Consider the following 26483-nt stretch of genomic DNA (forward strand, 5'->3'; position numbering starts at 1 on the left):
AAACCGCAATGCAGCACGTCGCAGATGTGGTAGCTTTAGCACACCAGACTATCATAACGCCAACTTTGGCAATCAAGAGTAACGGGCAAATCATACATGTATTATCTCATGTCTCTCCATAAGCCCTATACACATCTCCAATAAGATAAAGACTACCGGTAACTACAATAGGCCCATTTCCCGCACAGTCAACTGCCCATTTCATAGCAGCAATGAGGTCTTCTTCCCCGTCAAACAGCTCTTTTGCGCCAGCATCAGATGCCATATCTCGCAATGTAGCAGGAGGTAGAGGCTCAACCCAAGGCATCGTCTCTCGTCGAGAGAAAGGGACGCAGGCGACATTGTCGCCAGGCTTCAGCAAGGTGCGAAACATACCTCCAGCATCCTTTCCATCTTGTTTAGAAACTGATACTATCCAAGTGATGGGCTTATCTGCAACTCGCAAACGCCGCTCGACAAAGGTAGAGAGTGTCTCTGCAGACTGCGGATTGTGAGCGCCATCAATTAGGATAGGCTTCTCTCTCCGCAATGGGTATTTCTTGCCGATGTCTAACCATGATAGTCTACCTAGATGGCTGACATCTTTCAAAATTGGCAGAGCCTGCTCAGCCGAGAGATTCAAATGGGGATAGGCAAGCTGGAAAGCCGTGATGGCGCAAGCCATATTCTGGGCCTGATGCGGCATTAGCTCGGACCGGTAGAGCGTTTCCAGCAGGCCAGTCTGGTCCGTGGTAAGGTGCAGAGGCGCCGATACGCTCTGGGCATGCTTCCGGAAGACTTCGAGAACCTCGGGCGGGTTGCTGCCATCGACGACGCAAGGCACGCCGGACATCATGATGCCGGCTTTTTCCTTGGCGATCTCAGGCAATGTGTTGCCCAGGAAGGCCTGATGATCGAGGCCAATCTTGGTAATGACGGTGACCTTTTTCCGCTTGAGAACATTTGTCGAATCGAGCCTGCCACCGAGACCAACCTCGACGATTCCCATTTGCACGTCGGCGTGTGTAAAAACTCCGAAAGCGATGAGGGTGGTCACTTCAAAGATGGAGAGCGCTTCCTGGGACGCATCTTGCGCCAGCCGGGCTTGCTCATCATCTAGGATCTTTCGCCGTACGTCGTTGTAGACATCTTGTTGAACGGGCGTGCCGTTGATCTTGATGGCATCGCGGGGCTCAACCAAATAGGGCGAGGTGAAGAGACCGTTTGAAATGCCGAAGGACCTGCAAAGAGCCGACAGGTATGTGCAAGTCGAGCCCTTACCATTGGTTCCGGCGACATGAATGGCTTCCCATATCTGAGGAACGCCTTCAAGGGCCCTCGAAATCCGGTGGAGGCCAAGGCTGATGCCTTTCATGGCCATGTTGAAGCGCCTCTCGGGATCTAGGGGTTAAGTTTCGGTACCTTTCAGCGGGTGTATTAAGCGCGGGCTATGGAAACCGCCGATATTTCGGCTCCAGTGCGGGACCGGAGGTCAGAAGACAGGGGTTAGTAGCCCAGCAACGGTTGGAGATGGCCAAGAGAGGGAGTCTGGTTGGTGGGGTTGAGTCACTTGAATTGCTGGTGTCGATAGATTCTTGAATTTTCAGGGTCCTGATGTCACCTTGGGCCCTGGGCACTATTGACGAATGATATGGCCATTCCAGTTCAACCTTCCTGCTATCGAATCGAAACGTGAACAGAGTGCGGGCAACCCACGCGCAAGGAAAGCACGAGCAGGAGCACTCGCATGCGTGACACGGCAGGTGTAAAGGTGCCGAGCAAATAGGCTGCTAGGTACGGAGTACGTACCCATCCTTTCTGTCGCAGCCACGGAATGGGCGATCGGATGCGAGGCATTCGCCGCAGCTGCAGCCAGTTGAGGGCTCTTGCTTGCTTCAGCCACACTCGGACCAAGCTCCAAGCTCTCCACTTTACGCCAAGGAGTTCCCGTGATTGGACCCTGATGACTTGCTGCAAAAGTGGGCGCCACAGGGGCTGCAGATGGTGGCCAGCCACTCACAAAAAAAGAAGTAAAGCGGCTATTCCCCAAAGACCTTCACTCTCATCCTTTTTCCTTTTTGCCTCTCCTTTCACTCACCATCCACGTCCCCCGTCCCAGTGCCCCGTCCCCGTCACTGTCTCCATTCCCCATTCCTTCCCCGTTCCCTCATTCCGTCCGCCGTCCGCCCCACGAAAAAAAAGCCTTTTGGCATCGCTTCGCGCTTCGCGAACCCATCGCGACCTCGGCTGCCCCATATCTATCAAAGACGTCGGTCATTGGCATCGGCCCCCCATCCCCCGCGACTCTTTTTGCCGTAATTATTTGAGCCATCTATTGCTGTTTACATCATTGCGCGCGACTGACAGTCAAAATGGGACTTCCGTAAGTTTATCCACCCCCTGCGCTGCCCTGGTTGCGCCGCGCCTGGTCGGACGTTGGCTCAATCTCAGCCCGCCCACCCAGTCGCGTTACCGCATCGCTCCCATCAATGCCTCCATATAAGTCCTCTCTCGTCTCTTGTCCATCCATCATCAGAAACACGCGCATTTTCTTGACAGCGAATTCTCGGCCGCCGTAATGACCGCCTCGATTTCGTCGATGCCGAGTCACACTCCAATCAACGTCGCATCTCCTGGCGATCTTATCTCATCCCACACTCGCACCCCCCGCTAATCTCATCACCTTCGCATTTACAGACTATTCGTCGCTCCTGTCGAGTCCGATCTTCCATCCAAAATCGGCGACAAGTCGGCAGCTTCGCGCCAGGCTCGCTCTTCCATTCGTCGCGCCCGCCGTAACCTGGACTCCCGTCCCTTTCGTCGACGTGCTGCTTTGCTTCGCGACAACTTTCCGACCCCCGGCCCGGACCCGATTCCACGCCCTCGTTATCCATGGATCGAGTCGGGAAATCCCCCGCCCCCCGAGGCATATGGCGTGCCACCCCCACGGACAACCCCGCCTAGCGACGCAGACCGTCCAACGCCGTCCGCTGAAACCAACGAGCTGCGCGAGGCTCTACGCGAGATGCGCAGTCGCGGCGTTGATGCTGGTGAGGCCAGATTAATATCTCTGTTTGGCGAACGCTGGGTTCTGGAGAACATTCCTCAACCGTCTCGTAGAAACCCTAGCCCTCCGGCTGCCGCTGGCGAGGAAGGCCGCTCCATGTGGGAGGAAATTGCACGCTCTTATGACGATGGTGTTGGTTCGTACGATTTCTCGACGGAGCGCAGGCGGCATCGCGCTCAGCTCGCTCGCATGTCTATGGTAAGTTGCCTCACTCGAGTGTTGCGAGTGTTAAGGATGTTAATGATCAATATAGCCTGCACCGCCCGTGGCTGCTCGTTTTGATCGCAGCCCCGAGCACTCGAGCTCGGCTAGATTGTCCGGCCGAACATCGCGCAACGATTCGCGGCCTCATCGCCCATCAGCCTTAACTCGAGGTGCGCGCCGACTGCGTCCACTTGGGCATATGGGCGAGAACCCAATTGCAGACGGCCTAGGTGATCGGAATAGGAGCCTTAGTCCTGATGAAGATGGCGTGTGGGATACTCTTCTTACCACGCTGACGCCGGACCCGCAACCCCCTAGTGCTGGCTCCTCATTTGCATCGGCTTCAGCATCAGCCTCAGCCTCTGCATCTCAATCCCAGAGCGCCGCTGCATCATCTCGAACATCCCTCACTGAACCTGAAATGGCCGAAGAGCCGCTTGAGCAGCCCTGCGAGTCTGGGCACGAAAACTCAGACAGTGATGTACAGGAAGACCCCCACATGGGCAGAGGCTGGCCGGAGCATTGGACTATGAATTATCCTTCGCGACACCGGAGATTTGTGGCTGACCTAGACGCCAATGACCCGAGTAGGATATCCTTTGTAAGGGCGGATAGGCCATTCGCCGGTCGCGATGACCAGGAAATGCGGCACCGCCGACGTCTCGAGCTTGCACGACATTACCGGATCGCAACGCGTGATCCCACCCCCCTACCAGAGTTTCTGGATGTAAGAGACTCAAGCGAGGAGCTCGGCGGCGCTCCTGGCCAAGGGGATACCGATGTCGATTTGGCATCATCCAGCCATAATCACACACCGAACGACAACGCACTACATGGCATGCAGATGATTATGCGCAACCTTGCTCGAAGGGAAGACATTCCTGATGAATGGTGGGCGGGTGCAGGACTGAGCAGGACCTTACCGGATGAATCTTGAATAGAAAAAGGGGCTACATACGATTTCCGGATTCAAATCAGGTTAAACACTTGGTCCAACCAACAAAAAGCGTCTGGCGGATTAAAAGTCCTATATGGGCGCATCGCTTTTAACATAAAAGATCGGAGCGGGAAAGGGTCAGACTCAGATATGACGGAGTTGCCGGTGCTTTGGGGCGGCATAGCTGGCCTGTATAATACGTGTATATGTTTAGCGAGAAGAGTCTCGTGGGCCGTTTGAGAGAGGACTTTCATGCAGTGGCCTGGGATCAGCCTGCGCAAGGTGTTCATTAGGGCGGGGAATTGGAGGTTTCACGAAAGAATGAAAGTATGAGGCGGCCGTCGGCCGTTCTCCGTCTAATAGACAGTTAACCTGTTCATTGTTTTGATCCGTAATGCCGGGCATGCCAATATTAAAACGTGATCAACCGGTAATGTACAGATGTGTGTGGTACTTGTCGAGTGTCTCAGTGAGACAGTGAGACCTGGCAAGCTTCTGAAGAGGTTCGAGCCCAAGCTCAATGTCTTGGTCTCTGTATTCCATGCGTCTTCTGCCAGCCAAATCGGGAGGTGGTGTGGGCCGAAGCCAAATTAGAAGGCACTGAGGAATGTGAGTTGCGAAAGTATGCTATAATACTTCGTATTTTTCTATGCATTTGTTCTAGGGCGGATGTCAGTGTGCGTCGGATGAGGCAAGCCATATAGTAGCATTTTAGGAAGACATGCTATGCTAACAGAGTGTGTCGTACCAATGACTTTCCATCTCTTAGCTCAAAGCAGACGTTCCCATCGTCCTTTAGGTTGATGCAGGTCGCCAGGCTGGCCGCCCCTCACATGTCATAACCTGGGTGCTAGGCTCTGTTTTTGACGCGCTGATCATTCGCAAATGGGCGCCAGCCTTAGTGTCTCCTCCCCTTGTTCAGTTCCGTCGGGAGTCGAACAGACGTAATGAGAGGGTCAATCGGTGGCCCAGCTTGAACATGGGGGGAAGGGAAGCTGAGGTAGGGGTAGGTACTCACCAGCAGGGGAGGGTTTGTTGACCTCTTTAGACGAGACACATTGTCACCATGCAACCTGAGCAACGGGAGCTCCTGGTCGCCGATTAGACCGCTGCTGACTCCTGTTAATGGAGACCGATCTAGTGCTTACTTGCCAGAATCTGACGTTGAAGTCATGAAGATGGATTGTTCAAGATGGGCGTTCGAGTTAGACGTGACTTGCTGGTTTTTGTGCCTGTGTCCGAGCCAAGTCCCAAGATGGAAAGGAAAGTCTGGGGAAGGACTAATGGAGATGGAACGTGTGTGTGGGCAAGGTCAACATACTACGTAGGCAGATATATCTGTCATTGTACTCAATTCACAATGTCTATCAACAATCTGAGCCCTGTGACCGAAAGACCGTGAGTGCTGCCCTTGGCAGCTTGGTAGCGGCCGAATGACGATGAATGTCTGTTCTTTTGTTTCCAGTTCAGGTCGGAAGACTTTAGCGGATGCCCTCGAGCCGGTGCGGGAGCATCCTGCGAGAACCTCTAGTGTGTGTGCCTGGCTTCTGGCTAGCGTATATGCTCACTAAAAAGTGTCAAGGTCCTAATCATGAAATGGGGAAACCACATGGTGGCCTTGGAAGGGGATGCCCTGGAAGGATTGAGACCGCTGCCCCGCTCGCCCCTCTTACGGCCATCCCGGCATAGTCAAGAGCCTGAGGGCCCGAGTATAGACGCCCAACGGGCCAATCGACGGTTTTTTAGGGCCTGCCATCCCACTGCGACTGCACCGATCGGCTGAGCTGAGCCCAAGGCCCAAGGCTGTGTGTACCGGGGGGCCCCAGTAGCGTAGTGGGTGTGATAGTGATGCGGTAAGCGCAAAGAGTGGCACAAGCGCCGACCAGTGGTTCTAGCGCAGCATTCCCATTGCTGCCCAGGTCCCAATTGTGACATTTTTACAGCGAAGGGCCTTGGAGTTCATTGCCAGTTCAGCCCAGTCAAATCTCGTTTTCTCGCGTCAGCAGCGACTCTTTCGTCCAGTCCTGTCAGTCAAGTCAGGCATAGAGTCTCTTGTCTGTTCTCTCTCTCTTCTCGCTTTCTGGCCCGGGCGCATTTACCCTCCAAATATTATTTCCTTTCCGTCGTGACTTTTTTTTTTTTTTTTTCTTTCGGGTCGAACCAACAAACCACCACCCACCCCGTTCCGCTCGTTTACCTGGAAACTGAACTGACCTAAAGAACCCCTCCACCGCCACCTGCCCACCATACCGAACGACGTTGACGACCACATAACGTGAAACGAGAGAAACGACAGAGATTGCCGAGTTCTTACCCCTGTACACTTGTTTTGAAGAGACCAAGAGAGGGGCTGTTTATGTTGGCTGGCCATTGCAACTACCACATTGTGCGTGTATTTCACCTCTGTGTCAATATCTGGAGATTTGGGTCTGCAGAAGCTCGACTCCATTCGACTCGACCTGGTTTCTTTTTCCTCGCCGCCGAACGCCCACCGATATTTCCATGAATTGGACGAAATTGCTGTGACGAAACCGAACGACCGAAAACTAGTAATACAAAAAAGACCCGAATTGCCTTTCCATCTACCGACTGGCATGCCGTCCTGCTTGGGCAATGTGCAGCGCGCCCTCCTACCCAAGCCGTAATCGCTGCCGCTGAGACCGCGGCACGAACCTCCATATTCTTCGAGCCGGAGGACCCGATATTTTTCTCGGAACTCCCTCCGCCTACCGTGGGCCTTTGGTCGGAACCTTGATACCGATTGCAAGAGAGAGGCTTGGTCTCGCACGGGGCTGCCCATCCGCCGGCCATGCCCAACCCGTCGCCGCCCTTGTCGGCCTCCTCATCTGTTGAGCGCCAGTACCATGTAAACGGCAGGGCAGCCGTGGTCGCCTCGCGTGAGAGGGGCCCAGGCACACCTAGGAAGGAGAAGCAGGGCCCCAGAGAGAGCTCCGCGTTGCAAGATCCAGGATTGAAGGACTATGTGCGTATACTTGACCAGTGGCGTCCCATTTGTTGGGCTCGCTAGGGAAAGACAGCTGCTGTGGGACCATATGGCTGACGATTATCACGCTATAGCGGTTGGGAGAGTGCCTCGGAAAGGGAGCTTTTGGTTCCGTTTACAAGGCCTTCAATTGGGGGACGGGCGAGGCCGTTGCTGTCAAGCAGATCAAACTTGCTGATCTGCCAAAGAGCGAGCTTCGCATGATCGAGGTACAGTTATTTTCCATCCGGGGATTTTTTGCCAGAAAGTGGCTTGTAGAGATTGACCTTTTCTAGTCCGAGATTGATCTTTTAAAGAACTTACATGTATGTGTTCTTGATGGAAGCAATATGTGGCGCTTGGACTGACAATTCGCCTAGCATGACAATATTGTCAAGTACATTGGTTTTGTAAAGTCGGCTGACTGTCTCAACATTATACTTGAGTAGGTTAAGCCCCTCATTCCACCCCGGACATGGCTGACACCAGGCGCAGGTATTGTGAAAATGGCTCTCTTCATTCGATTTGCAAGTCTTATGGCAAGTTTCCCGAAAATCTGGTTGGTGTCTACATGACCCAGGTCTTGCAAGGCCTGCAGTATCTCCATGACCAGGGAGTCATTCATCGGGACATCAAAGGCGCCAATATCCTTACCACCAAAGATGGGACGGTCAAGCTCGCGGACTTCGGAGTTTCCACGAGCACCCTCGCTGGTGGACAAGACAAGGAAGCCCAGGTCGTTGGCACACCTTATTGGATGGCACCTGAAATCATCCAGCTTTCCGGTGCCAGTCCTGCGTCTGATATTTGGAGTGTGGGATGCACAGTAATTGAGTTACTTCAGGGCAAACCTCCGTATCACAACCTCGCGGCCATGCCCGCGCTATTTGCTATTGTCAACGATGATCATCCGCCATTACCCGAGGGTATCTCTCCGGTTAGCCCCTCCCTACCTTCCAAACTGCTCAGTCAGCTCATTTTCTGACTTTTTTTCCTTTGTTAGGCTGCGCGAGACTTCTTGATGCAATGCTTCCAGAAAGATCCAAATCTCAGAGTCACGGCAAGAAAGCTTTTACGGCACGCATGGATTATCGGGTGCCGAAGAAGCGATGCGCCCGTATCTAAGGCGCCGGCCAATTTCAGTCAAGCTGTGGAGGAAGTAAAGCAGTGGAACAAAGCCCTCAAGTCCTCCGAGACCTCGCTCAGGGCGTCCACTGGTTCTGACAGTGGAGTTCCCGGGCTGCAAGGACATCCTGGGTCTAGATTCAACGCCAACGAACCGCTGCGTCCGAGCCTAATGATACAGCCGAAGGGTCCGTTAGCCCTCGCAAAACCGAGACGAACACCTGAAGCCTTCAGGTCCCCCGAGCTTGCAGGTGAGCTTTATCGTCTTCCCCGGGTGGTTAAACGGGGGACGCATATTGACTTGCGACTAGATGATGACAACTGGGATAATGACTTCGCCACAGCTATCTCACCAAGTGCCCTGCAACTGCCCCATCTGAAACCTCAAGACAATTTTGGAGGTTTGCTGTCTGCTGATAAACTCAAGGCCTTTGCATCAATTACGGATTCTCGCAACGATTCTGAGAGCTATGATGACGACTTTGAAGGGGAGCTTATGACTATCAAGGGGCCACGGTTTAACGATATCGACTACCAGGAGCAGACCCTTCGTCCCACACCCCGTAAGAAGAGCGACAAATATGTAGAGCCGATAAAGCTGCAATCTCCGCCGAAGCCTAGCCCCCGGAAACACTCTAGAAATTCGTCTCGTCCCAAGTCTCCAAGCAAACCGCAGCTAGGCCATAGCAAGTTCGAGATCCCTGCTCCTCCTGACTTTGCGTACCGAGAGCCAAACGTAGACGACTACTCAGACCTGTTCTTTGATAATGATGTTGTATTCAGCGACAACAAGCTGAACCCCTTTGTTAAGAAGGTATTTTTTTATTATTATTATTTAGATTGTGATTGTTCCCTGCGCGCAAGCTAACAGGAAACAGCAGGTGGACTCACCTCAACTTTTCCATCCTTCTGATCTTACAAGCTTGCCCCGCTCGACACAATCACCGTTGGTAGGAAGCTCAAGAAGGCCGACCGGTCAGAAGCTGCGCCCATCTGTGCTGCCGGATCGTCCCATGCGAAGAAGCCGGTCCTCCATTGAGATTCAAAAATTTGCCGAGGATGAGGGTGACGAGGACTTTTCGGATATTTTTGGTCCTGAGGATGCGGTGACAGAAAGAGAAGAGAGTGATAGAGGCTCGGAGGATGGTGGCCTCATGCTGCTTTCAAAACTCTCGAACAACTCATGGCTTGGAGACGATGAAGATGAGGACGACCCCTTTGCTTCCATGGACCCAGGCTGGGATGAGATGGACCTAGAGGCGAACATCGCCAGGGATAGACACGCGCGTCTTGCGGAGAAGGTTGAAGAGCTGGTTCGGTCTCTGAAGACGACCGAAGGGGAGGAGAGGCTCTGTGAACTGTCCGAAGACCTAGTAAGGCTATCCAAAGCCCGTCCACCCCAAAAGCCAGTCGCTAACGAGGATTGTAGTTCACGCTGCTATGGGAGAACGGTGACGTTAAGGATCTAATTCTTAGCGCTCACGGCTTGTTACCTATTTTGGAGATTCTCGAGCCTTGCACGGTCAAGAGCAAACAGCAAATGATTCTGGCGCTCTTAAAAGTCGTCAACACTGTATGTTACCTGTCCACAATACGCTGTCTTGCAGTCTGCTAATGCGAGTCTAGATCATTCTGGACGACGTCGAGATTCAGGAGAACTTGTGCTTTGTTGGCGGCATTCCAATCATCACCAAGTTCTCGGCTCGCCAGTATTCAAACGAGATTAGACTGGAAGCCGCTGCTTTCGTCCGCCAGATGTACCAGACGTCGACATTGACATTGCAGATGTTTGTTAGTGCTGGCGGACTCAACGTTTTGGTCGAGTTTTTGGACGAAGACTTTGACGATGCACGGGACTTGGTCTTGATTGGCGTCAACGGCATTTGGAACGTGTTTGAGCTCCAAGGACCTACTCCGAAGAACGACTTTTGCAGAATCTTCTCCAGAAGCAAGATTTTATACCCACTGGCACTGGTACTTCATAGAGTTCTCGATGAGGAAGGCGAAGACGAGCTCTCTGAGCTCATCGAGGGCCGAATTGTCAACATCTTTTACCTCTTTTCACAGGCCGAGAACTACGTAAAAGAGGTTGTGGCCGATCGTCAGGTGTTGAAGAGTAAGGCTATACTTGATTCTACAGTGATGTCTTGCTAATGTGAAATAGGCGTTTTGAAAGATTTGCGACGCATGACACCCAACCACCAAATCACGATGCTCAAGTTCATCAAGAACCTGTCGATGCTGTCTACAACGATTGAAACACTCCATACAGCTGATGCTATTGATTTCCTCATTGATGTTCTCAGCTACAGCATGAAGAAGGGACACAGCCACTTCCGAGAGATCTCTAACCAGGTCTTGAACACTCTTTTCAACCTGTGCCGCCTGAGCAAGGAGCGACAGGAAGACGCCGCCGTTGGCGGTATAATCCCCCTCTTGATGAAGATTATGCAGACCGACCGTCCGCCAAAGGAGTTTGCCCTACCAATCCTCTGCGATATGGCTCATTCAGGAAGCAAGGGCCGCAGATACCTGTGGCAAAACAAGGGCCTGGACTTTTACGTATCCCTCCTGGCGGACCAATACTGGCAGGTCACAGCCCTGGATGCCATCTTCATATGGCTTCAGGAAGAAACAGCAAAGGTTGAAAGCCATCTTCTTGACGGGAAGTTCACAGACGCAATTGTCGCCTGCTTTCACACAAATAAACTAAACTCTTTTGACGCCAACCTCTTGGAGCCTCTGCTGAAGCTCCTGCGATTGAGCCCCTCGATCGCCGGCTCGCTAGCGAAACCTGAGATGTTTGCCGGTATTGGCCAGAGACTTGGACACAAGAAGGCCGTCGTCAGACTCAACCTCCTCCGTCTTGTTCGCAACATCATGGACGCATGCGATCCAGAGATGCTCGGCATGGGCAACGGCAGCAGTTCTCTAAACATCAAGCAAGTGCGGTCCCTTTTCGATGCTATTCAAACGCTGGCGGAGAAGGACTCTGCCGTGCTGGTGCGCAACCTCGCGTCGGAGTTGGTCAAGGCAAACAACGAGAGCGAGCTTTACGATATGCCTTCAGACAGGAAGGGCTCATCTGGCTCGGTATCCTCCCGACGTTCAGGGTCCGGGCCTAGACGCAAGTCTTCATATACACCTCCTGGGCTGCATTCAGCCATGTCGATGCCAGTTACGCCCACGCAATCTCACTCACGTCACCCTCGGCTATCTCAAATGGCGTCTGGATCTAATGCCGCGTTCATTGAAGTTGCGGCTAGCCCACGCCGGACGGCTGTGCAGGAGCGGGAGGCTATCCTTTATCGTCCAAGGAGCAGAGACGGCGCCATGATGCTTCCCAGACGCGTGAGTGGTGATACGTCTGCGGGCATGCCTAATGGCCCATCAGCGAGTAGGAGCCGACTCACTCGACAATCCTTTGCGCGGCCTACCAGCTCTAGTTCATCCGGACAGCCTCCCTTGGTGAGACCAGAGAGTTCAATGTCGAACAAGGAAAACTTCAGCAGAAATCCGTCAGCCGTTTCCGCACCCGCTGCATCGCCAGCCCCCTCAACAAGTGCCGGCGGAAAACGACGCAGGGCCCCTAGTTCCGACGTTAAATGGCCATGAAAATTTTTACCCAAAAAAAAAAAAAACCCCTCGAAAAATCATTACAGCCAGCCGGCTGAATTCTTCTTTGTCCTTTTGCATGTGAGGTTTAACTCTTCACGAGGTTGAGAAACACATTTTTCTAGGGAATGGTGGCTTTCCTAAAGTCTTTGGCATACGACAATTACTTTTTTTTTTTTTTTCCAAGTTGGTGGAAGAGGATTGGGAAAGGAAGGGGAGGGGTTGGACTGGGTCGGAAAGACAAGTGGGAGATAATCATTCTTTTACTTCTTTTACGTTGCACATTTTGAAACGAGACGAGGCTGGCATGATCATGTGGAGAAGGGCGACGTAGTACGCATTCCACGTGCCTTGAGAGAGCTTCTGGATGGGACTTTTATCTCGTCAAGGTTGCCTTTCGGCGACAAAGGAGCGCATAGAAATCATTATATAGCAAGCAATTGCATGTCTTGGTGGCTTTATCGCTGCCTGTTTCTGCGCCTCCTACTTTTTTTTTATTTCCAAATTTCTCCAACATGTAAGTAAACCTATCGTTGGGCGTTTGATATATTTGTGAAACATTGGCCGCGCTTTCATGGCCAAGTCACCGTCCGCGGCTTTCTTAAGCAAGCCACGCATCGCCCTTGAGAAGCTCACTCCAGACCTGGCCCTCGCCCCTCGTGAAGCCCCGCGATTCCTCAATGTCGGCGGCGCCAAAGTTGCGCCCGTACAGGTGCGGGAAGCAGCCGTCGCCCGATGGGAGATCGTCCCACTGGATGCCCTTCTCGAGAGATGCGTAGGGGAGCTTGAGCAAGTAGAGGGTGTTTGAGGCCGCGAAGAAGCGGTCTGCTGTCCCGAGGACCTGTTCCGGCTGTATCAGTAAACTTTCTTCTACCGCCTTGGGATTCATGTAATGCAGAGAGTTGTTTTTAGTGTTTCTACAGGGGAAGACGTAGGACGAAAGAGGCGATTGAGAGACAGATGTAGGGGAATGAGCATGTTGAGTGAGACGAAGGAACACGGCGGGTGATGAAAGAGAAATCAGAAAATCGATTTGAAGAATGAACGTAGGCTCTCGTGAAGGCGAAGAAGAAGAATGGGGAGAAAAAGGGGGTGGGGGGTATGAATACCTGCTCGGCCGTGCTCAGGTGAATGAAGCCGTCATTGCGGTCCAGATCGGAGAGAGGATACTCAGTGGGCAGCGGGGACGGCGGTGCCTCAGGGACGATTTTGTAGAGGTAACGAGGGAGAATAGACGGGGCTGGCATGTTCGCTGATGGCTGCGTTGTATATCTAGAAACTACTATGGTTCAATTTGTCGGAGGTCAGAATGAGTTTTATTTACGTCTTCTGCTCAAGCTGCGTTTGAGAGGTTTGTGTGTGTGTGTGGTCGAACCTCATATGCAACCCCACTTTCTCCTCGGATGAGAAAGTACAGGCCCCCGGCTTACAAACAACGTCTACCGGTCTCAAGACTCGTCTCACTTTGAAATGCAACAATATAGGACTTCGTCAACGGCTTTTTGTTCTTTTACGGGGACATTCTTGGTCCATGTCCTATCATTGATTCACTCTCCCATCCCGTCCGTCCTTCCAGTCATCCCTCGCCAATTGGGGCTCGCATCACAGAGCCTTCCCGTACTACTTACTCACCCTTCCTCCCACTCCTATTTAAACCGCCGATAGATCATAAAACCTCCCCACAAGCAGATGGTTCGTTAACTTTTCCCTTTTCCTTTCCTCCGTCTTCTTCTTGTCTGGGGGATGGTGAACTCTTTTAACCAGACCGCAGGATGTAGTCAAATTAGATCGAGAATATGCGGTACCGTTTGTAGCAGTTCCCCCTTCATCTCTGTGTTAATTGTGCCCATAAGACTTCCAATCTCTGACGCCTGGGCTGCCGCTGTCTCTCATCAAGTCGTAGCGCCGCCTTTTGTTTTTCCCTTCATACCCATCCCCGCACGCGTCATTCACGCACCTTTGCCGCTGTCCCGGCTTCTATTCGAGAATTTGACCTTCAAGCCCTCCATCTTTTCCTGTTCAGACGCGCTGGTAGAATAGCAGATAGGCGACCTTATTGTCCTTGATGTTGTTTTTGATGGGCTTGCCCTTGGACGCGGAACCGACGCCATTACCGTTTGCAATAGCACTCCATTTTTTCTCGCCCTTGTCTCCGCCCTTCGCAACCTCTTTCCAGCCATCACCCTCGTCCTCGTCATTCATAGCACCGAATCGGTTAGTAGACGTATCCCGCGATGAAGGTCCTTGGCGAGAAGTATCTTTCACATCCTCTTCGGCACCAGCTTCGGCGACGTCCTCGCTGCGAACCCGACGGATGACAGTATCATCCAGTCGAATCCACTCATTTTCGTCTTGTCGTCTCACATCAACTGTGTAATGGCCACCGTTGGCTTGCTTGCCGTGGTGGTAGACGACGCCGATCAACTTATACTTGGGAATGCCCGCACCCTCCGCAACGAGAGCATTGCGACGTCTCTTCGAGAGGACCTCCGGTGGGAGCTGTAGTTCAAGCGGATAACCGACCTTTTTGCCGATCTTGGTAGTTCCCTCTGTGTCAAATTTGAACCGCTTGAGGTGGAGGATAAGAATAGGGGGGAGTGTCTCAATTAGAGTTTGCTTGGTCATGGGAGTGGCATCGCCTTGAAGCCTCTCAGGTACCGTCAGCCCCTTAATCGCATCGACAACATTGTTAATGTACGGGGCGCCGATGTCCAGCTGGAGAGATTGGAACGGCTCTGTGGTAACTGAATCCTTGACGCCGGGGCGACGAAGTTCTGACCGATACTGTCCACTGAACAATCGAGTAATGGGAGTCGTTTGGCTTGCTCCAGAAGAACGAGTCTCGACGGCCCGCTGTCTGGAGCCAACTTCGAACCAACCATCCGCCCCGTCGTTGGACTCCGCGGTGCTAGCGGCAGACGTAGGCCGAATGTCGGCAGCTCCATTGATCGAGCCGCTGGAAGACATAACCTGCGCACACTCCTCGTCGATAGCGTTTAAGACCAGGCCGAGAAACTCCTGAGCATCTTGTTGGTGTCCTCGCTATGCAATGTTAGCTTTAAAACCGGAAATACGGCAACGATTCACATACTCTCATATTGGCGAAGGCCGGAAGAGGCTGGATGGCCTTGTAGACAAACTCCGGGATGAAAGACTCGCCATATTGCTCCAGCTGCTCATTCTTCAGCTTCTTGCGCAGCTTTTCAACAGAGTCTGTTGAGTCAATAACACGGAACTCCTTCATGAACATGATCCTAGCAGTGGGTCAGTTTCCAGGTATGCCTGCTACTTACAAAGAATCACTTACATAGCATCAATTACGGGCGTCTCGCTCTTGAACTTGTGAACGGCCCTCTTGCTAACCTGGTCCAGGAAGTCATAAAATGGTACGCAGAAGAGAAGAACTTGCAAAACCTAGGGGTGGTTAGTAATACTATTTATACGAATGTTGGGCAGACTCACTGAATTCATGTAACACATGTTTCCGGTGTTAATCAAGCCTCTAGGCTCAATGAACTGGAACTTGGAAAGGCTGCCGGCGCGGAAGTCCTGGATAGCAGCAGCCAAAGAATTCGCGTTTCCAGCAGAGAAATTGGATGCGCTGCCATTCACCGCCCCATCTCCATTTGCAGCTGTACCATTGACTGGCAGTGAAGCAGTAGGACCATTGACGTTGGGCTGGACCTTGGGGGCAGCAGCAGCGGCCGCGGCAGAGAATAGCCCACTCCAGGTCTTGGGTGCAGCCTTGACAGGGGCTGCAGGCTGGGCGTCGACTTTTTGCTCAGAGTCAGCGGCATCTGCCGTCGAAGAGACTTCCGTGGGCTGCTCAAGGGAAGCAGGCTGCTTCGTCTCTTCTGGCTTATTGATACTCGCTGACTTTGTCTCCTTGGGGCTGTTCTTAGGAATAACTGGGACAACAGGAACGACGGGGGCGGCAGGTCGAGAAGTGCTAGAGCTACTAGTCGTAGGCCTCGCGTTTTCCTTGACAACGGCGACCTTCGGGCTGCCTGAGTTTGAGACAATAGTAGCCGATCTGTCACTCTCCTTAGGAGTCTCAGAGGCCGTTGACTCTGCTCTCAAAGTGGCAGTTTCAGAGTCGGCGTCCTTGGGGTTCCATACAACAGATTTCTTGGAAGCAATCTTCGACGCAGTTTCCTCCATTTGCTTGCTCACTTCTTTCACGGCTGCTTTCTCAGATTCGGTTGACTCAACCTGATCCGCGGCGCCCTGGCCCACCGGTAACGTGATGTTTTGCGCGTTTGTGCTTAGCAACCTTCTCCTCCGTCTTGACTTGGGCGCTCTCTTCGGGAAGGGTCCTTGCGTAGGTGGCGTCCAAGGAAGCTATGATTTATAAGCGACTGTATACGAAGATCTGTTATGGTCAGTGTACTTACAGGTGGCCGGAATGCCTTGGTCTCTTTAGGAAGGTCTGGGCTCTGGGGGGTCTGAGGAGTTTGCGAAGCAGGTGCTGAAGGCTGGAAAGGCTCTGCCACCGGCTTGAAGGATTCCACCGCAGGCTGAAAGGGCTCGGCGACTGGCGTCACGACAGGAGGCTCTGGAGTATGGTTTACAGGCTGGGGCTGAGGCGGCGGAGGCGATTGAACAGGCATGGCAGCAGGAGCGGGAGGCGGCTGGTAGGGAGTCGACAGAGCAGGTGATGGTTGAGGTGGTTGAGAGTACGGCTGGGGAACGCTCACGCCGGCCATGGGGACATATGGCGGCATCGCCTGTGGCGACCGGACGTACGGCTGCTGTTGCTGGTAGTGCATATAACCAGAGGGCATTCCGCCGTTCTGATACTGATGAGGCAGCTGGTGATAGTACGGCGCCGTGGCGTAGGGGTTCATGTAGTTGGTCGGATACATCGGCATGTGCTGGTATTGTTGGTATTGCGCATAGGTTGGCTGTTGCTGCATCCTCCGTCTATTGCCCCCTCCGGGCCCGCCACCCATATCAACACCACCAGCTCCCGGCCCACCACCCCCCGGCATGGCTTGCCCAGCCGGCAGATGACGATTGTTCATCCTGCCGGCTTGGGAGTCGTGTATTTGCAGTGATCGTCCACGGCTGGAACTATCACTGCCCTTTGACTCTGCGACTTTCTTCGAGGCGGTCGTCGGCGCGTTCGCAGCAAAGGCGTCGACGGGCTCGGTGGGGTTCGAGGATCGTTGTCTTTCGATTAGGTCCCGCGGTGTGAATCGTGTGGGTTGCGCAAGGCCAGAAAAAGAAGCCGTCAAACCCTGGGGTGGTCGTGTGTCGCCTCCTCTTTTCGGGTTGACGTTCGCGGGGCCGGAAAAGTACACGAGTACCCTGACTCAAATGTGGAACAGGGCAGAGGATGTCGCTGGGGGAGGTATTAAATACGCTGGCGAAAGGGAAAGCCGCCAAAGGAGGCGGCAACGGTGAATCTGCGACGACCGGAACGGAGCGGTAGCTGTTGGAGCAGCAAGTGCAGTTACTCCCGCCTTGAAGATGACACAAAAAATTAAGCAGCGCGCTGGAGGGAAAGGTTGAACTGGAGCTAGCAGCCTGCGGGCTCCGGGCTTTGTTGGCGCAATGCGATTATTGCCTGAGCCGAAAGCCTCGTGCACAGACCTTAAGTTGATCCCCGCACATAGATCATGGGCCCCTACTTCCGTAATTTGCCCGAAACCGGCCCCACTCTTATACAATTAGTTGGCAAGACCTCAGAGCTTCATGGAAGAGCTCAGGCAAGCTAGCACAGGATATCCTAAAATTTGCAGTTATTGCTTCGTTTTTTATTTTTGGATATGCTACCGCTAAAAATGTTTGACAGATCATTCATGAAGAGTCAGCTCCTGAAGCAAACCTTGAGCGCTATAATAAAGGAGATGTTGCCGAAAAACCACAGTCATTCATCCCTGAACACCCAGCGACCTCCTCCCCTAATAGCCTCCCGGTGTCTTTCTAGGATCATTTGTTTTTCCCGCTTTTCTGCTTCGGCCTTCTCGGCTTCCACCTCTTGTGTACTGGGGAAGTCTGTATTCCAGAATCCTGGAGGAGAGGACCGCCGAGCGTATCGGTGGCGATGCTTGCCCAGCTCGTTGGCGAGCTGCCAAGTTTTGGCTTCCACCCATAGCTCCTCCTTTTCCGCCTTGGACATTCCCCAAACTGTGCTTATTCTATCTCCAAGATAATCCTCGAAAAGCTTGTTGTCGGATGCTGGGGTGCGGTCGGCATTATTCTTCTGAGCCAGAGCCATGGCACGGAAATGTTTACCGCAACAGTTCATGTCCGTACAACCTGGCAAGCAAGCCCGGTCGTCTTTGCCCCGTACCACTTCCGAATATGCATAATCAGACCCACCGTTGAATTTGGGATTGATTTTGAAGTCATCTAGACGCAAGGAGGCTACAGGTCTCGATCGTAGAGCTGGCTTTGATGACGCCAGAGGGGCACCAACAGCTGCCCGGTTTCTAGCCAGGTTACGCGTTGGTGTAGGCCCGACGGTCTCATGAGTTTCTTTTTGATTTGATGTCGTGTCTCTTGACTTGTCCCTACGGTCTTTGTTGAATGGAAGGCTGCGTCGCTCGGGGAACAGAGATCCATCGTCCTCCAACGTATTCGTATCTCGGAGTCGAGGTGCTGACCGCACTATGGCAGGCGCCTGTTCTGGAGATGGTACGTTCAGAAGTGCTCTCAAACGACCAGCAGGTTGAGGGGTGCGGAACTGCCCTTCGACAAGCTCTCCGCGGCCCGGCTTCTTGTAAGCGAGACCATCCTCGGCGAGAGTTCCTATATCTGCGGCAAGTCCCTTCTTAGTTGGCTTTTCCACGATCTTCCTCTCACACGGGCGCACGGTTCGCGCATTGGGATTCACAGGCGTTAAGACCGCAGGATTGTCGAACGACCTTGTTGTCGGTGTGCTGATGACATCAGGTCTGACAAACACCGGTTCGGTGGTTTTTGCTCGTTCGGCATCCAAATGTCTGTTCTTTCTGGGGGTGTTAAGTCTTTGGCCAACTTCATCCAGATCCATGCTCTCTTGTTGCAGTTGCGTAGAAGGCAAGCCAGCCATAGCAGCCTTAGGGCTCTCAACCTTGACTTTGCGTCGTCCAGGTTCGTTCGTAGCTAAGTCATCATGGCGCTTCCTCTTACCAACATGCCGCTCGGAAACGAATACCGGGCCATCAGAAGATAATTCGGGCTTGATGTGAATTTCAGGAGCTGGATTGGTGGGCTGCCTCAAAGGTGGGAGAACAGGCATCTCGACATCATTACTGCCTTCCGTTGTTTCTCCTTCGGTTGAATCTACAGTGGACAAATCTCGAGTCTGATCGCTATGAGCTGGTGCGGTCCGCGGCTTAATATGTTCTTCTGCTGGGACTTCGGCTGCTGTAACCGCCAGGCGAGGTTCAGCTCCGGGGTCAGAAGAAAAGCTTGAAGTGGCAGCAAGGCGAGGCCTGCTAGGTTTTGATGCGGACTGGGTTGCATGTGTGGGATCGATTGACTGCCCGTGTCTGTCTTCGATTCTCTTGATCTTCGCCTCCAAGCTGGCCGCATACTCTTCCCATCGCTTGTTTTCTTCCCTTCTCTTCTGGAATTCTTCTTTCAAGAGTTTAAAGTTCTTGTCTAATGCGTTGTATCGCCGGTGAAGCTTGTGGCTCTCGCGCAAGACCTGTTCCAGGTCGCCTCCATTGTCAGAAGAGTCGGTCGTTTTCGGTTCTGTGTTGGTGGCTTGATCGTGCATAAGAGCACGTGGACGAGGAGTTTCCCTTGGTGATTCCGTGACTCGATTTTGTTGGTGGAATTGCAACAGTTTTGACCTCAGTCTTCGATTCTCCTCCTCTAGACGGTCCACCTCTTCCGTGCGAGTTCTTAGAATTTCAAGCTCCTCGATTAGGAATTCATGCGACTGGCCATCTTGTTTCAATCTCTTTTCAATCTCTGTTTTGTACAGCTAGTATCATAAAGTATCATGACGTCAATGTTGATTTCTACATACCGTTCTCGAGCTCTCTGCCGATAGTTTCGCGCAGCGCATTGAAAGCATTTTGTACGGCATACCTGCTCTCTGAAGAGAAGCTCTCCATGATGGCTAGCAGCGCTCGACTAAAGCATAGAAGCCGAATATCGATGCAATATAATCAACGGTGCTCGTTCATCCAACTTCACGTGTTACTCACGCGTGACAGGGAGGGCGCGTCATGGTGGCGCTTGGTCACGTGCAACTTATACAGTGTACACTGTATTTGGAAACTGTATCCAAGAAGGGACAAACGAACCACAGCTTCTCTCGAGTGGTTATTCTCAGACACGAAGACAATCCAAACGGAATTGAGCAAGACATGTATCGGAATGTCGCAGTTAACCTTTGAAATCTGTGGTCTGTAGGGTCCATTCTTGACATCGACATGTTGCTTATCCTCGACACCTGCGAACCACTTTCGCAGTGGCTAATGTAGAGAAATGGAGGGGCCTTAATATCGATACATGCCGATACCATCCAATAAGAACAGTTGAGTTGCCTTTGATTGAGTGGGTTCCTTGACTACCTCAAGTGAAGACTCTCTGCTCTGTAGGCCAAACGCCCGAGTCGCCACGGACCGCAGTCTTCCGACCCGGCAGCTATGTTACGTTCAATATTCCGGGTACATTACTGTTATGGTTGACATGCCAAAAGGACATCTTCACTGGTCTGGTGGCATTGGATACATCTAGTGCGAGCAACGCTGTCATCCGACGTACGTAGATCAACAACACCAATACAATGACCACTCTCAACCATTCAATGTTATTCCATTCAATAACAAGCTTTCTTAGGATTGCTGTATTCAATGCGGCACTAATGGCAATCAAATAGATAGCATCCCACGAAACGCGAGGACAGATCTCGCGCGTTATGAAGCTCGGTGAGGGGTTAGGCAAGAATACACATTTACGATTGGGTTTGGCCGGGCATTTCGTGCCGTCTTTGCGAAGGACACCTAGGTGGTTCTTTGAATTGGAGCCAAGCTTCGAGAAGTATTCTGCATGTGGAAGGCATCCTTTTCCGAATAGCCGATTGGCTTCATGAAGGCGTCCCCGCTGCAGTGACTAGTATTTGGTGCACACAGCTCATTTCTTTTCTCCTTCTTCATCCCCCCCCCCCCCCCCCCCCCCCCCCTGGTGGAAGACGTGACCTATCAATACAGACCGATGTGATGCCTTTAGACGACTTATTCGCCTAGAAGAAACCAGGGTGGTTCTCCTAACTGGCCAATACGGACTCTTTTTTTTTTTTTGCTGTTATCTGCTCTTGGTTCTTGTCGCATTCCCCAAAACCAGTGCCCCAAAACCAGTGGCTTCTAATGCACCTTGATTGCAGCGGTATGTGGTTACATGCCGTTCAAATGCGCCTTGGACTGGCACCTGCGGCCTCAAGGTGGCCAGCATAATCTTCATAGACGTTGCACATCAATTACATTGCTCAGCGACCCGTTCAATTGCATTGTAAATGCCAGGCAGCTTCGATGTGCGCCCTGCGAAGTTTTCTGGTATTTCAACAATTATACAAGTGTAAACCTTGATTCCACATTTGCATTGACAAAGGAGTCAACAGAACGATGCGTGGTTGCAAGATGGGACGGCAAACCCAGTATACAAGACCTACCTCCCCTGCAACTGAAGGGACAGGTAAATGGCACAAGAGCCATTTTACCCGTGCATCTCTGTGGGATAGTGGGCTGACTGACTAACGAGAGCAACGAGGATGTGATTTAAACGTCGTTGACGGCCAACAACTGCTGCAGTACGCTTGTAACATAAAACATTGGAGAAAAAATAGCCCAGCCTGGTTTCCAAATGTTTATGCATAGATGTGCAGGACACTGTGCGGACTGATGGCTTCTCACTTCTCAAGGCCATGACCGGGTTCGTCTGGTGTGGTTTACTGCTAAAAGCTTACTACCAACCTGAAAATGGAAGAGTGGCCGAGATTGAGCACGGCAGATCTGCCCGGGTGGAAGCTGCATCTCGATGGAACGAACCAATCCTTGGACGGAGCCCGACTAAATGGCGTGGCTCATTTGGGTGCATGCGAGGCCTGAATGGATGATGTGAAACTCATAGCATGCGTGCGTTTATTCCTCCAGTGAGATATCGCGGATTGGTTTCCAGGCAGGAAGGAGGTTGAAAAATACGGAGCCGACGCCCAAAAAAAAAAAAAAAACCATACATGGGGGTGGGTGCCGATCTGGAGGGGCCGTCCAAGCCTCGGTCCAAAGCTGTATGAAGCAAGGCGTCCGTAATGCTATCCGGGGTCTGTGAGTGAACGTTTGAACGCGCGTTAAATGTGTGTGAGAAACGACGGCTAAGGGAAAACTTTACATTATCCGTCGAAAAGAAAAAAAGGAAGAAAAATACCATTTCATCCTTGATTTGAAGGCATGTGGTAGAGTTTTTCTTCAGCAGCTCATCCCACTCTTGATCTATCTTTGAGGCAGGGCCACTTAGAGGTAGGTGCTATCCCACCGAAGCACCACCAACAGTGACCGGACCGGGACCACGGGCAGCAAAATGTGCAAGCCGAGACCACGGCGAATGAATGCGCGGCAAGGTGGGCAACTGGATGGAGATACCTCAGGTTCACATTGAGACATGGAGTCACTTACACAGTGTGAGCTATAGTTGGTGGTCAGGGAAAAGAAAGAGATTTCCTGCATGATGGAGGGGCAAACCGACAGTCAAGTATCAGCTTAGCTCTGACCATCCTCAACCCCGTCCAACCCATAATCTTTCTAGCCTTCAATTTACCAGTCTCGTTTCTCTTCACCTTTGAAGATTTCTCCTGTTTTATAAACTCTGCGCAGTGGACTTTTCGAACTTGATCTATCTCCTTGGATGGGAAAATGACTGGCTTACTCGGTCTATCGTTCAGGTCACCAGGTGAGGGGCTCCTGTAAAGGCTTGTGACAGACTTATCAGAGCTTGCATACATTCAGCCTGTGATGAGGGGCCTTTCGACAGGGAGGGATGCAAGGGACGGACCCCTCGTAGCCCCCCGTAGGGATGGAAATGGGTTTAGCGAAGCTGGGGCGTCACATTTCACAGTGTCTGGCCTGCCACGGTGCCACCTACCAACCTTTCGGCGATTTAAATTAGTACCTTGCGCAAGGGACCCCAGTTTGCCCAACATGGTGAAGGCTCAGTATTTTTTTCCATGGAAAAAAAATAAAAATTCGAGAGGGGGAGGGGAAAAAATCTAGGGGCCACAGAAATGGGAAAATGTAACAACAACGAAAATAATCAGAAGTTCCATGGCTTGGCCCATGCTGTTAGCCCAGGTCTGATCATTTTGGAATCCTAAGTTAGCTGCCTTTAAGTTCATGTCCCTGGAGTTTAGCAGGGCACAAAACCACATTGCCATTTCCTGTGGGTTTTGCATGTATCCAAAGCAAAGCCTGGTCAATTTTCCCCCCTCCCGTCTTATCCGTCCTAACGGAGGATCTCAGTCTGGGAGGCTAGGCAAGCTTCGTCCCAGGTCATCTCAACTTTGACGAACCTTCCTTTGCTTTGGGTACCGATGCAGAAGATCGCCTTCTGTTGAGTTAGTTTGTGAACAGAACCCCTAGCCGAATCCAGGTTGTTTCCGGCACCGCACAAAATAAGCTGTGGCACTTATATACCCCAAAGTAACTGAAGGCTGCTCTTGCCTGTTTCGTGCAGCCGGCTCGTGGTCTGAGAGGTCTGAGGGAAACCAGTAGCACGGCACATAATCTCATTCATCGGCTCAATATTGAATTAGAGGCACATACTGGGTATCTCACCCTGCTCTCTTCTTGAAGTAGTCACATCAGTCTAGCCCAGCCAAGTCCAGCCACCAGCTCCAAAGTCAAGTCAACCCAGACCAGAGCAGGACAAGTTAAGCTGGGGAAACTGATAGTTGTCAGGAGTGGCATCCGTGTCAAAGAAGCAAGCTGCATGTACTGGCCAGACCTTCTCCTGTGAAGAGAGCGAACCAAAAGGAGAGAAGGCAAAAACACACAAAAAAACAAAAGTAAGTTGCTTGTCTATGACTAGGTAAGGGTACCATAGGGAAGGCAGGCGACAGAAACAGCAAGGGCTAGACACCTCGCCCTCCTTCTCATGCATCCTCCCTCGCCCTTACCTTCACCCTTCACCCTTATTACTGTTCGCCTCTACCTAGTAATACCGTATACCGCAGTACCAAGTGCCACTGCTACCGGGCTAAGTACTGCGACAGGCTATTCCTCGAAAAGCCTCTTGCATCGTTGATTGGACGCTACAGGCCATTTTTGCTCCGGCTCCACACCAAGGTAAGGCGGTGGACATCGAAAAATTCACTGAAAAGACCATTCCCTTCCGCAAACCACCGCTTCCTTCCCCCTTCTTCCCACAAACAACCTCCATCGCAAACAAACCTTGCAACTTTTACGCGACCCCTCCTTCCCTTCGAGCAGAGATTTCGACTCGATTTGCCTTGTGAGTACAGTTTCCTGTCTTTTTCTGCCTGTCTTTGTCGTCCTCGCCACGGCCAATGGTTATTACTACCGTCGCCTCAAACCGAACATCATCGACGCTTCTGCCCTCCTGCGCCTGAACGATAGCCAGTCCAGCAGCAGAAATACACTTAAATTCCCATCTCCAAGTTTCCCCACATCGCCCGCGCACACATGCCACTTGCCACCGCCCCCCCACCACGACCTCATCACAGCGCTACAAACCTTTCGCCTACCCGATCTCCCATCTCTCACTAAGGCTTGGCTTAATTCCTGCTGCCACTCATTTTCTCACTACAACACAACCCGCCGTTGTTCTGACTATTTTTCTCTCAGATCAATCAATACAATAACTCACCTGTCAACAACACCAACCATGGACTTCCAGGGATCCGCTGCTCCTCAGGCCCGCACCTGCTTCACCTGTGAGTTACCCTGATTTCATTTTTTCCCCCTTCTCAGAACCCCTAGCCAAATCCGCCACTTATGTGTGTGTTATTTTTCACACCCTCCACCCTATTGTATGGCTGTCCGAGTGGCTTTTGGCATTCGGGACTATCCGATACCATGTCCTGTCGTCTTGATGTCATTGGTTCACCGGATTTTCACCGCTTCCAACGTCTGTCATTGCAAACAGTTACCGGTGGCAGTTCATGCAGCGCCTCTCTGGAACCATTTCTCCTGTCTCATGTACCTAATGGATTGTGTATTGTGACGATTTCCAGCTGCCTCCCTTCAGTTGACTTAGCCACTGAAGGCGAGCTTTGGGAACAATGGCTTGGCTAGCTGGAAAGACTCGGCTGGAAGCTATCCCCTCTGTTTGTGTTCTTTCACCAAGTCTACGTGGACAGATTCGTCAAGAGCCCGCATGGAGACTACTACGACGTCCTACTGACAATGAGCTGGTGTGCCAGTGACACCTTTCCACTTCCCTACTTCACTCACTACATGACCAAATAAAGCGCAAGAGTCTGACCAGAGATATTTAGGCGGTGCTGCCGGTCACCAGGTATGCCTCGAGAGAGTGTGTAACCACGCCATCGTTCGACGTACTGACTAATTCTAGGCCCGCGAGTGCCCCAACCGTGGCGCCGCTAAGTGGTATGCTCTTTCACCCCCGCTCTTGATATCTTGAATACTGACTGGTCCTAGCTACAACTGCGGAAGTAAGTAACTGCGTCCGAATTGGACTGGACATGAAGGAGAGGATACTAACACTCCTTGCTTCAGACGAGGGCCACATGAGTAAGTCTTTGAGATGAGAAAAATTGTCGAATGTTGACTAACATCTTCCAAGGCCGTGACTGCCCCGAGGGCCCCAAGGACACCAAGTCCTGCTACCGCTGCGGCCAGGCCGGCCACATCAGCCGTGACTGCCCCCAGGGCGGCAACGTTGGTGGTGGTGGCGGTGCCTCCAGCTCCGAGTGCTACAAGGTTAGAAGAGTTCTTCCACGCCGTCAGGCATCGCTGTGATACTAACTCATGAGTTCAGTGCGGTGAGGTCGGCCACATTGCCCGCAACTGCCCCAAGTCCGGCGGCGGCTACGGCGGCGGCTTCGGCGGTTACAACTCTGGCGGCTACGGCGGTGCCAGCCAGAAGACCTGCTACTCTTGCGGTGGCTACGGCCACATGTCTCGTGAGTCCTCCTTGAATCGTTCCTTCGGAGCCTTGACTTATACCATTCTCAGGCGACTGCACCAACGGCTCCAAGTGCTACAACTGCGGCGAGAACGGTCACTTCTCCCGTGACTGCCCTAAGGAGTCATCCGGCGGCGAGAAGATCTGCTACAAGTGCCAGCAGCCCGGCCACGTCCAGTCCCAGTGCCCCAACAACTAAGCTTGCGATTGCGATGGATTATCGGTGACGACTTTTCTTGCCTCGGTGGCAAGGATCGGTTTTTCGGGTTACGGAGAACGATTCAACGACCTCGAGGCGAAACCACGGCTCACAATTACGATCAACTTGGCATTGCGGATGCTTTGTACATTGGGATTTTTGTTTTTTCTTTTTTTCTTTTCTTCCTTGCTCTATTGTTCACACGGCAAACTCTGGGAACTCGGCCTGCGGAAAAGTTTTACAACGGAACAAACGGCATATGAAATCACGGCTT

General features: G+C 52.2%; 7 protein-coding genes across 7 annotated transcripts; 3 read left to right on the plus strand and 4 right to left on the minus strand.

Moving 5' to 3' along the window:
• Nucleotides 1-106: 106 nt before the first annotated feature.
• On the minus strand, nucleotides 107-1360 carry CTRU02_200709 (dihydrofolate synthetase fol3; the record flags this gene model as incomplete). Its single annotated transcript, XM_036718716.1, has 1 exon — nucleotides 107-1360. The coding sequence occupies one exon, from the start codon at nucleotides 1358-1360 to the stop codon at nucleotides 107-109; it is 1254 nt and encodes a 417-aa protein (XP_036589716.1).
• A 1644-nt stretch (nucleotides 1361-3004) lies between these two features.
• CTRU02_200710 (uncharacterized protein) lies at nucleotides 3005-4187 on the plus strand (the record flags this gene model as incomplete). The annotated part of the gene is made up of 2 exons (XM_036718717.1): nucleotides 3005-3244; nucleotides 3300-4187. 2 exons carry the CDS (start codon nucleotides 3005-3007, stop codon nucleotides 4185-4187), a joined length of 1128 nt encoding a protein of 375 aa, XP_036589717.1.
• Nucleotides 4188-6996: 2809 nt separating this feature from the next.
• CTRU02_200711 (uncharacterized protein) lies at nucleotides 6997-11910 on the plus strand (the record flags this gene model as incomplete). Its single annotated transcript, XM_070203733.1, has 10 exons — nucleotides 6997-7170; nucleotides 7266-7400; nucleotides 7467-7496; nucleotides 7551-7615; nucleotides 7666-8107; nucleotides 8174-9109; nucleotides 9177-9668; nucleotides 9725-9868; nucleotides 9922-10411; nucleotides 10460-11910. 10 exons carry the CDS (start codon nucleotides 6997-6999, stop codon nucleotides 11908-11910), a joined length of 4359 nt encoding a protein of 1452 aa, XP_070062315.1.
• Nucleotides 11911-12511: 601 nt separating this feature from the next.
• Nucleotides 12512-13157, minus strand: CTRU02_200712 (uncharacterized protein; the record flags this gene model as incomplete). Its single annotated transcript, XM_036718719.1, has 2 exons — nucleotides 12512-12751; nucleotides 13020-13157. 2 exons carry the CDS (start codon nucleotides 13155-13157, stop codon nucleotides 12512-12514), a joined length of 378 nt encoding a protein of 125 aa, XP_036589719.1.
• Nucleotides 13158-13929: 772 nt separating this feature from the next.
• Nucleotides 13930-16634, minus strand: CTRU02_200713 (ubiquitin c-terminal hydrolase; the record flags this gene model as incomplete). Its single annotated transcript, XM_036718720.2, has 5 exons — nucleotides 13930-14952; nucleotides 15002-15164; nucleotides 15218-15324; nucleotides 15373-16251; nucleotides 16305-16634. The coding sequence occupies 5 exons, from the start codon at nucleotides 16632-16634 to the stop codon at nucleotides 13930-13932; spliced, it is 2502 nt and encodes an 833-aa protein (XP_036589720.2).
• A 1148-nt stretch (nucleotides 16635-17782) lies between these two features.
• Nucleotides 17783-19964, minus strand: CTRU02_200714 (DNA repair protein; the record flags this gene model as incomplete). The annotated part of the gene is made up of 2 exons (XM_036718721.1): nucleotides 17783-19818; nucleotides 19877-19964. 2 exons carry the CDS (start codon nucleotides 19962-19964, stop codon nucleotides 17783-17785), a joined length of 2124 nt encoding a protein of 707 aa, XP_036589721.1.
• A 5682-nt stretch (nucleotides 19965-25646) lies between these two features.
• On the plus strand, nucleotides 25647-26209 carry CTRU02_200715 (zinc knuckle domain protein; the record flags this gene model as incomplete). Its single annotated transcript, XM_036718722.2, has 3 exons — nucleotides 25647-25805; nucleotides 25864-26008; nucleotides 26061-26209. 3 exons carry the CDS (start codon nucleotides 25647-25649, stop codon nucleotides 26207-26209), a joined length of 453 nt encoding a protein of 150 aa, XP_036589722.2.
• Nucleotides 26210-26483: the final 274 nt, after the last annotated feature.

The sequence above is a fragment of the Colletotrichum truncatum genome (assembly GCF_014235925.2).
Source record: "Colletotrichum truncatum strain CMES1059 chromosome Unknown Contig_0001, whole genome shotgun sequence".
Classification (NCBI taxonomy): Eukaryota; Fungi; Ascomycota; class Sordariomycetes; order Glomerellales; family Glomerellaceae; genus Colletotrichum; species Colletotrichum truncatum.